The sequence below is a fragment of the Pieris rapae genome, chromosome 4 (genome assembly GCF_905147795.1).
Source record: "Pieris rapae chromosome 4, ilPieRapa1.1, whole genome shotgun sequence".
NCBI lineage: Eukaryota > Metazoa > Arthropoda > Insecta > Lepidoptera > Pieridae > Pieris > Pieris rapae.
The window spans coordinates 3,170,102-3,184,383 of NC_059512.1; the positions used below are offsets into that span (position 1 = coordinate 3,170,102).

Below are 14,282 nucleotides of genomic sequence, written 5' to 3' on the forward strand. Positions count from 1 at the left end.
GGTATTACAGTGGAATGAACTACCAGTTAAAAGAAAGAAAGGTCGCCCTCGGGCGCGCTCTTGCGCGGTAGGCTGATGAGCTCAAGAGGATTGGGAAAAAATACTCGAGAAATAGAGATTGAGCCAGTTGGAGAAGGCTCTGAAATTTTTAAAAAAATATATTTTTTCAAAGAATTTTTAAGTGTGTGTTTTTCGTCTCATTTTTAAAAGAATAGATGATTGTTTCATAAAATAAATGCGGGTTAATGATGAGAGCTGCTACTAAGGGCACGAACGTTTGAGATATAATACCAGTATGTTGTTTAATATTAGACAATAATATTTTATTCTATGGATATTATGGGCGGGCTAATGCCCGTATATTGTAATCAATAGCTATAAAAAACGGGAAAATATAAATGAAATCTTACTGCAAATATTTTGAGATAGCTCTCTCTTTTATTTTACAGGAAAATTTATTGGCTTTATACATAAATAATTTATATTTATTTATACATTAATACATAAAATTATCCTAACCTACTCAAGTGTAAATAACAAATTTTACTACTTAGGTTTAAAATACAAACTTCAACTTCATACAATCTTATACAGATTATGGGCTTCCGACAAAACAATCAAATATTCCGGCTTTAATTGTTCAGGTGTTTAACTTACAAACACCCGGTATCCGTAAACAAAGCCGAGATAACTTAGATGTGAATAATGGTGGGGTTATTCAGAAAGTTTTCGTTATTAGCCGACTTGGATAAACAATTGTTTGAATGTTCTTATTTCAATGCTTTGGTGACAGCACACATAACGACAATACGATGTCAAGTTTAAATGAGCTATTCATGTGAATATATGACGTGAGTCAAAAAATCGAGGGGATATAAAATATATTATTTTTATTAACTGGGTATTTTTGATTCGTACCTTCATCTTATTTCTTGTGTTATTGCATAACACATGTGTCGGCTATTTGGTGAAACGTGTAATATTATTGTTGTAAACTATGTTTGCGTTATTTCTCTACGGGCTTAAATATTTTTGGGTAGTTTCGATGAGGAAAAAAAAAATAATATCAGGAAAACAATTTGATAGTTCTACCAAACATACATATAATGTTGTTTTTTCGAAAACAGCATTAAATGTATGATATATATATATATATTTTTTTTTAAATATTTTTATACATGCAATAAAGCATGTTCTATTATGAACAGTGCAATAGTACAATATATGTAGATAATTAGTAGAACTGCGGGGGGCAAGGCAAGATAAAAATAATGGGTAACACAAGTATCATCAAAGTTGAAGAAATGTAAATTAACATTAGGCAACATATTACAAGAGTAGGACGAATTTTGTAATTAGTCTCCTGTTGCAGACAATTGTTAATTCTACTTTCCGTTTGTTGTTTTAATTTATTAAGATTTGTTAGTGAATAAATAGTGAAAATTTTGTTTTAAAAAAAGTGGTTAAAAATGAAATAGCCTCTAAAAGAAAAAAAAGCATGGACGAAAGTGCGTTTTTGGTGTGGTTGGTGTTTGCTATCAAAAAATCCGACATATTACCCATATATATGTAACTGTCTAACCGTTAGAATTAATTTGTATAATTTTGAAGTTGTTTGACACACTTACACTAACTAGCAGTTAATCTGCGTATTTGTTTGCCATATGTGCTTTCATAGCTGCTGTTTTGTTTATAGCTAATATATAAATAAATAAATAATTCGTTTTCAAAGGAATATTATTTATTATAGGGATGTGAGCAATGAGCAATATATAATAAGAATTCTTTTAAATAGTTTTTGTTTAAAGTAATTCTTGTTGGCTCCATAGCAAGGCACCATATTTAAAAGTATTTTTTTTAATTTCAGAGAAGTTACCTAGAACAATTTGGCTACTTGAAGAAAGGTCAACCTGAAGTTGGCAACCTCTTAATGGGCGATGTTTCTCACTCCTATGAAGACGAATTTAGGATCGCTATTAAAACTCTCCAAGTACGTATAACTTTACGAGCTTCTTATTAATATTATAAAGTATTAACAAAAATTAAGATGGACATCTTAATCTACTAAGACCAAACTATTAATCTGCAATTGGCACACAAGGTAGTTGTCAGGTAATGTCTTCGATCGAAAAGACATTAAATTTTCATATTCAAATGGAGAAATTATATAAATAAGGAATTATTAAGTGCTTAAATTTTAAGGGTATATAATTCTTGTTGAATTAATTTTACCTTTTTGTATTTTAGGAGTTTGGGGGCATTCCGGTAACGGGGGAGATTGATCATTCAACTAAAGAATTGATGAAGAAGAAACGATGCGGTCGGCCTGATCGTGAAGTTGGCGATGAAAATAGGAGAAAGAAAAGATTTGCCGTCCAGGGAGAGAAATGGAAACACACGAATTTAACTTGGAGGTAAAATCATATTTTTATATAATTTAACGCCATCAACGTCTGCTTAGCAAAAGTTAAGATTTTTATATTTAGCGACATCTCTTGGCGAACAGCACACGTTTACACGTTTACAGAACGTGTTCCTGGATCGTGGTCTCAGTGTTGTACGTTAGTAGCGCCATCTAGTTCTGTCTTGGGAATTTTTGAACTTTGTACTAGATGTCGCTACTAAACCTATTGAATTAAGAGTTGAAGCCCAACTGGGCCTTTTTAATTATTTTTTCTAGGTTCAGCTATTATACGACAGTTGTTTAGGAAATTCGTAAATCACTTATATATAAATAGTTTTTTATTTGTGTTCCTTTACCTACATAAATAATGTTGAATAGCTCAGTTTTACTTTCTACTGTCCAGTGTTGTTGAGCTTCAGAGCCCCATAAAATTGATGACAAATAATAGTTAAATCACGGACATCGTAAAAGTTACGACGCTTTCCGCGTGGCTTAATTAAAAGAATATGTCCTCCCTAGAATATGGAGCGCGCAGTGTGTTATATTTTATAGGAAATTATTTATATAATTGCAATAATTTTGTAATGTGATTTATTATTTTTTTAGTTACCTCTATAATTTATCTTAAAAATTAGAAGTGTGACTTTACCAGCATTAGAAAGCATAACAATGAAACAAAATATACACGCTAATTGCTATCAGTTATCCGAGCATAGTTTCCCACAGATGTGATGAAAGGCAAAGTCAGACATGCTCGTTCGTTATTTAATGTTAAAACAACTAGAAAGTCCAGCTAATTTGAAAAGTTCGCAAACACCTGTACAGATCGCGACTTCAGCACAATTTCCTGTCGAATTAATGGTCTGTCAATATTGTAGTCTTCCATTACGGCTTGTTGTGCAAACGGGCAATAAAACGAACAACGCCATCTCGCGGCGGGTTTATGAGAATGCGGCGCCGGAAAAGCGTGACCACCGAGAGTTTGTATTTATTTTTCGAATGCATTGTTCATTTAATGTTCAACTCTTTAATGGAAAATACGTTTTGTGCTCGACCCTAAAAACCGCTTTGATTTTGATTACCAATTAACAATTATTTTCTACGAGGCTACAAAGGCTTTCAGCTCAACTGAAATGTTTGATACCTGAAACTTAATATACGTCGTGGTACAGTAATTTATAAAAGGTTTTATATTTGAGACTATATGTCTACCTTTCTTATACTTGTGATCTATTTGATTTTTATTGTCCTGAAGACATACTTACCACTAAGACCATCCACTATTGAATAGCGTTTTGCATACGTTTTTTTATAGTATTTATCTATTTGTTTTAAATGAAGGTTTTGGAGTTCAAAAATCATTTATTCATGTAGGTAACATAATGTACACTTTACGGTGAAAAAGCAGTGAATCACTCAGAAGTCAGGACGAATAAAACTTTATTTTTAAAATAATATTTTACATGAGCGAAGACAATAGAGTTACCGATGCCGTTAGCAGTTCTTTTTGTGAATGCCCGTGCAGTGGATAAGGCTGGTATGGTCTTACTGGTGGCTAGTTACACAGTGCCTTCCTACAAAAGAAGGACTCCATATACATTCATTCTTTAAATAAACTTTATCTCTTCACAATTAATTTGCATTCCCTACATTGAATTTACAGCACTTACTTAACAATATTAGCGTTCAACAATAATTTTATTTGGCGCAGATAGATCGTGTTAGTCTAATTATTCGCAACAGTGCGTCGTATGAAATGCAAACAAGGTTTATGTCAGGAACATCGGGCGATTAGTAGCGCAACTTGACTGGTTGGGGCTCTAACAGCCCGCAGTGTCCAGTATTAAGAGAGCGCGTTTTTTACTGCTAGACATATTTAGGACAAAATTTTCCCGTCTTCAGATAAGTGTAGGAATTAGCTAATTAGGTAAGAATTCACACTTGATTCGCGCACTCTTAAAAAAATCCCCGTTTTCTTATTTTATCCATTAGTTTGTATATTTTCTTCCGTAAGCCTGGCATATAAATATGTATATTAAATAAGGTTTAGGTAGGTTACAGTTAGCGAAGAAAAAGTAACGCCTTCGGCTCGGTAGAGCTCTGGTGTGTTTTTGTAATTGCAATCAAATAGACAAGCGTCGTAGCCTTATCGGTCAAATCCTGGGCCCTTAATATTATAAGATAAGATGTCATGTACAGATGAATCTTGATCGCTCATTTGTTCATTTGGTCAATAATTAAAAACATACTTGACTAGACAATAAAAACATAAGATTGCTAGGTCATCTAAATTAGTAATAAGCTAACTGGTTGTCACCCCATTGTTTACCAGTCCAACTGATACAACTACAATGTCACAATGGCAGTGACAGGTGACGGGCGCGTACCGTCTCCCGCCGCGCGTGCTGTCAGTGCCACGCGGTCCGAACTCCAATATAGCATGGAAATTATTCTTACACTGTTTATATATATATTTTATAACATCGCTTACACGAGTCCTTCAACAGAATAAAAACTCACTTAGATAACAATTACTAATTTATATATTAAACCTGGCAAAGAGGCATTGCATGATATTTATATGATCCGAGATAATATGTAATTTTTCTCGATATCTTCGATTATTATCTATATAAGACTATTAGATTCGATTTTAAATATGTTATGTTATAAACTAGCGAACCTACGGATTCTTAAAAACAAAAATTAGCTGTAAATCTCAACCATTCTCGAAACCAATCGTCTATGTGGTTTTTCATAACATGCACACGCATATATTTATAAATAATTTAATAGTAAATATGCATTAAATTAAAAAATCATTTTTATACCGCAAAACATCGAAAGCTAGTCGGTCGGCATATAAAATATTTGGCACTGACTAACAGAAAACTGAGCTATTAATTCGAACATTCACGTAAAAGTTATAAGCTCTTCGGACGTTTTAATACAATATTGTGCGCAGCCCCGAGCTTAGGAATTAGGTTGACATTTCAATGCCCATTCCACACCACGTCGCTCTTTATTTCCATAATACAAGTACCCTCACGATTTACATCTATCTATGCTATAAAGCCAGACGTAATTTTTTTAAAGTAGCTGCCCGTATACAAATATGTGCCATAGACACAATAATTCTATATCTCCAAGAAAAGGTATGTAGGAAAATGATGCATTAAAAATATTTCATGCAAAAAAGTATTCTTCCCTCCTGAACTATGTCTATACTTTAAAAATTATTCATACTGTATATATACAACGCAAAAAATTAAAAGTAGAATTAAAAAAAGGGTAATACTGAAAAAAAGGTAAAAATAATGAAACAGAAAAAAAACATCTAAAAATAAATTTAGAAATATGATTCATATCATCCGCGATCACAGTCGCGGTCGGATGCTAATTTTTTAAAGAGTTCATGACAATATGTATTTTTGAAAGATTAAAGCGAGATCTTTAGGCAAAATAGTTTCTTGACATTGTCATCCATTTTTGAAGGAATCGTAAAAGTTAACAGCGCGTAAAGTGCTGTCTCAACTAAGTGCTTATTTTTAAAAACAAACTCTACCCTTTTCAAAAATTTTAAATAAACATCAGGTCTTTGCTTCTTATTTAATGAGCTAGAGTATTATTTGCATAACAAATCTTTTACAAAACAAAAACAGTAATAAGTAGTTAAGTTCAAAAAATATTATAATACATAATTTGACATCACACTCATAAGCCCGGATAGCTCAGTCGGTAGAGCATTGGACTTTTAATCCAAGGGTCCAGGGTTCAAGTCCCTGTTCGGGCGGCCTAACATTTTGTTTTTAGTTTCTCGTTATATATCCAATTTATTATTTTTAATATAACATTATTTCTATATCGCAGAATGTTGGAGCCCCCATATTAATTTTTTGTCCTTGCGACGGTGTCATTGACCGGCGTCCACCCAAGTACTTGCTTAATAACGTATTGATTGTCTGATTAGTGAGAAACCTTATTAGAACTGTCTCGATAAATGTAGAGGGTCTACTCCAAATACACGTATCGAACTACAAGACATCTTAAAAAATAATTTTCATTGTACATGTATAACGAAAAGTTTTTTACAGAGGTGCGCTCGTTTATGAAAAATACAAACACATACAGACTACAAAGTTTAAAATAATTAAGTTATTCAGTTTTAACGGTTTATAATATATATAATACTATTTTACAACTCTACCAAATTATAAGCATAGGATTATTAAAGACAACTTATCTTTTCAATAAAAAAAATTAAAACAACTTTATTTAATCATCAATCCCAATACTTTACAGGCATAAAAACAGATGGCGCCAGGTACCAATAATCCTTTATACATTACATTACAAATTTGGATCGGTTCTCATTCTTGTACATTATTCAACTATATATATTTTTGTAGGTTTAGTACATTTAGTATCGGTTTAGGTATTGGTTTTTTTATCCAACCTTACTTAGGAGTCACAATTTTGTTTTTACATTTCTAAGATATACATTGACAAAGCTGTATCAGTAAATAAAGAAATTCATATAATTTTTTTCTATTGATATATGTCATAGTAAAAATGCACATCCCATCTGTAACTCAATGAATAAATTTACACAAAGATAAGTTTATTTCATTCAACGTATGGAAGGGTCAGTTGAGTGGCAATTCCAATGAAACATGAAACTTTTTGATAGAATTCAACGCATAATCAGTAAAGTTTTTATTGAAAGATACATTACTGTTGATTCAAAAATTTGAATTAAAAGTTATACAGTTAAATTGTATTAGATTTACATGAGTGCTATACGATATTAATTCGAATATAACACACGAAATATATGAGTTAAGTAAATAATGTAATAAATTCAAAAAGTTAGTAAATTTAATTTATCAATTAACGATTTATTAAAATATAATTGTCAGTGACCACACAATTTTAAACCTTAAATATTATCTATATATAAAAAGAGTGGCGGAGATTTTATTACCAGTTATTCTCTTCCGTTCTACGCCCTTAATTTAAGAACTGGCAGTAAATGTAAAATTAGAAGCATTTAATGTATATTTCTTTTTTTGACGTTCATAAGTGTACGTTATGTTACTAATATGAAATGATTTTTGAATTTTTATAAATATAACGCAAAGAAATTGCTGAATATGTTGAAATGAAAAAAATGTTGCTTTGAAAATAACTTTGATTGGTTATCAATGGTTAACATTGATAAACACTAAAGGCCTGTTTCACAATGTATGGTTAAAGTGCCAAATAGCTATGCAACACATAAATTATTTGTAAGATAAAAGTTCCCAATAAGATACTTCGCATTTCATGACGTATCGCACTATCTGTCAGTCGTAAAACGAAAAAATACTATTTATCCTACCAATAAGTAATAAATAGCTAATTTGGAACTTATCCGGACATTGTGAAACAGGCCCTTAGACATTTAAAAATAAATCTCAATTTTATAATAAACTAAAATATTCCTTTGAGGGTCGTGAGAGACACGAGTAGCTTAAAAACCAGTGTTGGAACTTTTAAAATCTATCACCGCATATAATAATACCCATGACGTATTTGCGTGTTAAGATAATCATCAATAAAATAGCTCAATTCTAAAACCATAAAGAGTTGTATCACCAATATGTATGTAAGTTAAAAATGAAGCTACAAATATTCGTATTAGATACACATCTATAAAAGTCACAAGAATTTTATATGACAAGTGCAATTCCTGTAAGTTCCTTTAAATTAAACGTCAAAGCTCCCGTAGCTCCGATATAGTGTTAGAACTTTATAATATCTTACGCTCTGCTGACCTGAAAAGAGGATTGTAATTACTATAAATATAACTTGGAGATCTTTCTTGCGGTTTCTGCGTGGAATTGAGACAAAACCGATTTTTATAGGGCCTCTTCTATTTTCATAACAGAGTTGGTTCAGAAGTTTGACCAAAAAGTTAATGAATTTATATAAAAGAACTCCAGTATTTTTTTTATATTTGTAAAAATCATCTGAATACATGATTATTACGTAATTACATTTGTAAATTGTGTAGCGGTTTGGTTGTTTAATTGACAGGTTTTTAATATTATCCCAACGACTGACAGTATCACGTAGTCATACATATACGTAGGACCCACATAATTTAAAATCATGTAGAAACGATCCTATATATTTTTCCCAATTTATTATTGTATGTTCGTTATTGAATTAGATGTAGATTCATTTTGTTTTTCATCTACAACGTAGCTGCATCGCGCTACAGATTCCTACGCGATAAAGATGTTTTTTCTATGCCTAACTATATAAGGATTTAAATTTAATTTTCTAGCAGAGCTTTGAGCGCTGAAAGCTCAATTAGGAATATAATATTCATATAGTCATTAAATTCAGGTTTGTGTCCGGCGAACCTGAAACTCCAATTAAACGGAAGCTCTAGACGACTTCACAGGACTGCACGAGGCGATCACTCACTTGCACTTTTAATTAATTTATTTATTGAGGCGCGATCCGACGGCGCAACTCGCGAATCACCCCGCCCGCCCCTCGACCTATTATAAAAGGCGTGGAGGAGCAATGACGTCCGTCAGTTTTCTCAGGGACGCTTCGGGCGCCGACGCCCTCTCCCGGGAAAATTTCGGAAGTATCCTCAGTAATGTAATGGCAGAAAGTTAAGGGGGTTTCGGGCTTGTGTTTAGGGTTCGGTTGGTTTGGCGGCGGTGACCTTGAGGTGAGTAGCTGTCGCGTGGGCGAGTCGATAGGCTTTGGGCGCTCCGCCCGCCCACGCGCCTGCATTACAGCTGTTTTATTTGATACGGTGTAATTTCATTGCTTTACTTTTATTTATATGCATTTTTCATTCATTTTTAACTTATTAACTAGTTAAAAGTTAGTTCGTTATTTTTTATACCAGCGGGAACTGAAAATATTACTATTTTCAGTTTTACTCCAAAAAACTTGTTCACAAGTAAAAAAACATCTTTATACATCTTATACGATAATGTATATGTTAATAAGGTGACCGAAAATGCCACCATTTGTTGGGGCAATAGACACGCTGTAATTGCTGTTCGCAGAATGGCTCTTAATTTGCCTAATCTACCCGATCCCACTCTTGTGAACTAAATCGCACGGTTTTATTGCATATTTAAGCGAGCCCTAATATGTCTTAGGTAATTTTACCATTATCCACGAAAACCGTACGACAATAACAGGAGCGCGTTATATTAATTTATGTTAGTGACTTGTTCGATTTTTGAAAAAGAATATTAAAAAAACTGCAAATTTCTGCTCCGTAAACCACTAAAGTAAAGATGGCCCCTTCATTCTCGAATAAGCAGATAAAATATGAGAGCTAAAAAGACCATAGTTTAATATGCTAAAAATAAAACAGTTCTGATTTAACGAAGCGCATAAGTTACTAAAATCACAAATTCAACCCAAAAACTCGCTGCGAAATAAATACGAAAATAAAAAGAAACAAACACAGATTATACTGCTATTATATGCACAAATAAAACTCGAGACTTTTTGTTCCAAATAAGCTAAGCCTCGCCCTCAAATTTCCCACAAATAATTTAATAGGAGAGTTGCGTTTATTGTCATCGTAATAAAATTGAGATAAGGAAAGAAAACAGCTGCTATAATTAAAGAGAAAGCTTTTGCCTATGTTATTTAATTACTAATTTTGACACTTTCATATTTACGAGATTTCCTCTTGTAATGAAATTAGGCTCTTGAGAACTGTTTTATCTTGAAACGTAAGACGCTTAACAGGAATAATTATATTAGATTTTAAAGGTACTGCCATCTTACTTTATGTTTGTAATAAAAATTTGCTTTCTTTTTCATTACTATGAGGTTATCGCCTGCAGCATCGTAAGCATAAAATCAATAGAAAATACATATTTACTATACATATTTACCCATACATAATTTCAGTTATCCTATTATTCGTTTCTGATCGGGCACGACCTTCGATAATGCAGAACTAATAATGGTTAGTCGTGAAATGAAAAGTACACATTTTAGATTCATTATACTGACAATTTTTTTCATTGAGTAGTTAATTTATAAATAATATATAATATACATTTATACTTCATACTTAAATATTTTCATATGTTCTTAAAGTAGCGTTAGTGTGTTATATCCTACGCGTTAAATATAAACACGCGGGCCTCGAATTACTTTACATATACAAAGAAAGGTAAAGTAGATTATATGTACCAATAGATTTATGTGCCACCATAAATCCCAGTTTCTCCGTTAAGTACGCTAATATACGGCATATTTCACCTTTTTGCGTTTAAAAGAAATATCTCTAAAGAAAGATGCGATCGTTCTTAGATATCTTAATATATTTAAAAATCTCCTGTCACGATGTTTGTCCGCGATGGACTCCGAAACTACTCAACCGATCTTAAATAAAATTGGTACTCCGTGAGCAGTCTGGTCCAACTTAAGAGATAGGATAGCTTAGATCTTTAATTATAGTCGCAATTTTATTATATAGCAAATATTTATTAATTATTTGATACAATTCTAACAGATGGCGCTGTGTTAAAAGCACCAACGTTTCATATAAGCTATCTACCTTTCACATAAGTTTTCCTACCGTTTCCCTTGAATAGTTTACTACTATGTAATATATAAAAAAACCTTAGCCACAGCAACGCTTGTTCTTAGCTGCAGCTACTTCTTGCAGCTATTTAATATGCATTGATTACGAATTACAGAAGCTCGTGAACTGAATTAGAATTTACATACATAATTAAATGACGAATATGGTTCGATTATTGCTCTAATAGGCAATGCTAGTAACAAAATATAACGTGTAAAACATGCTTAAATAAAAAATCTTTTGTATTATAAACAATAAAATTAAAGCGTTATTGTTAGCTAAATTAAAATGTTGACTTCATAAATCACATAAAAACTACGCTATATTTTTCTTACTAGATCTGCGTGGTAAAAATGCATCCAGTGTAGTCTGGTTTTTGCAGCTTTCTTCCGGTCTTCAATAATGGTCCGTTGCTCAATATGCCTCTCGAGTTCCAGTTGAGTTTTCTTTGGACTATGACTTGGGTGAATGGAACAACCATTTTGCGTTGCATAGGCTTACCAATCGAAACCACCACCATTAATATTGAATCAAAAAAAGCTATTGAGAGACCGATCGATACCTTCACGATAGTATTTTAGTTCGTTACTGTTGTATTTGTGTGTGGCGTTCATGAGAATACTTACTCAAAAAATTAGTTTGAAAAAATGAAAATACAATATTTTCTCAATAGCACTTTCTCCAAAGTAACTTACGGAATGTACAGTTCAGTAGTTTCAAACACTACTTCCCATAGAACTTATAACTTCTTCATACAAATATCCGTCTTTAGATATAAATGATTCCATAACATGTGCATGTAGATTTGATTTGAAGCCTACATGCAGGGGGACTCAATCAAAATGTTTGCCTACATTGTAAGCCGTTCCAATATTTTCACCTTACTGTTTCGGTGCTCGGATTTTATATTTTATTTCTTTAAGAGCTTTTGCGATTTTCGTTTTAATAAAATGTATTTAAAACCTTTTTATCCACCTCCATCCGTTGATGCTCTCGGAATTAAAACCACGAACCAAAACACGGCCGCTGTGAATAAAGTTTTAAGATTCGTTGAAATACGAAAGTTAATTAAACAGGACATAACAATTGATGTTTGTATTTAACAATAGTATCTTGTTAATAATTTATTTATTTTTATTAATTTAATTATAAGTAATCTAACAGCATATACTTATACATATTATTATACAAAACACTAAGACAATACAGAAAGCCAAAACAGATTACATAGATAAACAATTTATGTATATAAAACAGAAAACAAGCAGGTGCATTAATAGATAAAGATACATTTAAAACTACTACTTAAACAAAATCAGAGTCTTCCCGCTTCTTCAAGTACTTCTTGACATCTCTCTTTTTGAGGTGGAAAAGATCAATAATAATAAATGGAAATATCTCTTAATGATTTTAAAAATAGAATTTTCAAAGTTGTTTCTTTTTAAATGAGTCTTCAAATATAGACAAATTACCAATGACGTATTCAACGCATAACAGGCTACACCTATAATGAAACAGTGAAATCACCATGAAACAGATTCATTAACGTGTCTGCATCATGTCTCATATATGATTACTAGACTGTATTATTGTATGACGTCACGTGACAATCCCACACCTAGTAAAGCCTCTGACGAAAAAGGACTTTGGCCCACACGTAAAAATGTTTACACACTGAACACTTGACCACATTTAATTGTTCTATTTAAAATTCTCGGATGAATCATTAAGCTCTGACTTCTGATTCAAATTACTCTTATATTCAGCCCTTGGTAATTAAAAACGCATTTACATTGACGTGGTTATCGGATAGCTGGGCCACTTCACTCAGTATTATCCCGAATCAATTAACTCCATTAATAATTTCATAATGTCCTAGGTATATGTGATGTTTCATGCAATTTAACGATAGACTTTTGAAACACGTATGCAATAACGCCAGAAACGACGTTTAAGCAATAAATGTACATTTATTTAGTCGTTAAAAGCCTTTCATATCGAATGAAAAAATATTTATTAGATTTTGAATCGGCTAATTTAGGACCTAGCGTCAAAACTTTCTTAACATGGAATCAACGAAACGAATTGAAACAAATTAAATTATTTAGCGTTACGGGGGAAAAGTTTCTTGCACCGAAGTCAGATGTAGCATGAAATCTTCAACTTCAGAACCTAAACGAAGCTTACAGAGTCTTTTAACTCTCATTCAGCGTTCGTTCGGAGTCGCGTCGGCGCCTTGCCCTTATTATGCAAGCTCATTGTAATCGACTCTCAGCACTCCATGAAATCACATCGCTATTTGTTATCATTGCTATTTACATAGTTATAAACGATCTAATATTTACAGTTGTTTTGTTTTTGTATGAATAGTTTGTGTTTTATCAGCGGGAGCTCTATACTTTAACGAATTTAAAATAGTTTGTATTTTCTGTATCGGCGTTGCTCTTGCTTGTGAGCAGAAATGTATACAGTAGATTGAAGTATCAAATGTCATTCCAGTGACTGAACTTATATTACCAAAAGAAATGGGCCGTCTTCTTGGTATAATTTTTTTTTAATATAAAATATTATATTAATTAAGCAACCAAAAAATTTCTTTGTTAATTTTTAATCCGATTTTGAATATTTATATTATTCGATTTTGCGTAATATATAGTGGCAGGCGTAATTACAATATTTTTATGACTATTATAAATCTTCTCTCATCATCTAAAACAGTAACATTTTCAAAAGTACGAAATAATGAAATATCTTTATTGTAAGATCATCGGATGTTACCCATATGACAATTTCGAATCAATTGTAAGCGTATACTGTATCCAGATTGTTTGCTAGGGACAAAATCAACAATTGAACAAGCGATATAGATTGTGCTGTGTCAACCGTCAGGTACAGGTTATAATTGAAATTAGGACATATCCGGAAGCCCGCTACAGAACTCCATTGAATCTTGTTTATTGTTAGTTTTAATATTCAGCGGCGACCCGAAAGATTCAGGGCATTTCACTGCCTTTTTATTTGATCATAATTCCGTTTTCAATTTCTAGCGAGCAGCGAGATTGGTGCGTAAAATTCGCGTAAACATTCAAGCGGTTGTGGAACAGTTATTCCCGACTGTTACCGGTTTATGCCATCGCCGAGTGTAAAGAGATAAGGTTCTTTATGTGTGTAATCATTTCGTGTTACGGCGACTCGTGAGCGTTATTAAGGCATCTCCACAATGCTTTTATGCTCTTTGATTTTTAAGTGTGTACA

At 32.4% G+C, this 14,282-nt stretch overlaps 1 protein-coding gene and 1 non-coding gene across 2 annotated transcripts in view; both read left to right on the forward strand.

The window, feature by feature from the left end:
- The window catches only part of LOC111000305 (matrix metalloproteinase-14), a 134,450-nt gene that overhangs the window by 45,671 nt on the left and 74,497 nt on the right, over window positions 1-14,282 (forward strand). Inside the window, exons 3-4 of the mRNA XM_022269701.2 lie at window positions 1,868-1,990; window positions 2,248-2,414. Coding sequence (XP_022125393.2) covers window positions 1,868-1,990; window positions 2,248-2,414 — 290 coding nt within the window. The remainder of the gene's footprint in view (window positions 1-1,867; window positions 1,991-2,247; window positions 2,415-14,282) is intronic.
- Trnak-uuu lies at window positions 6,125-6,197 on the forward strand. Its single transcript has one exon. It is a non-coding gene; the product is annotated as a tRNA-Lys (tRNA).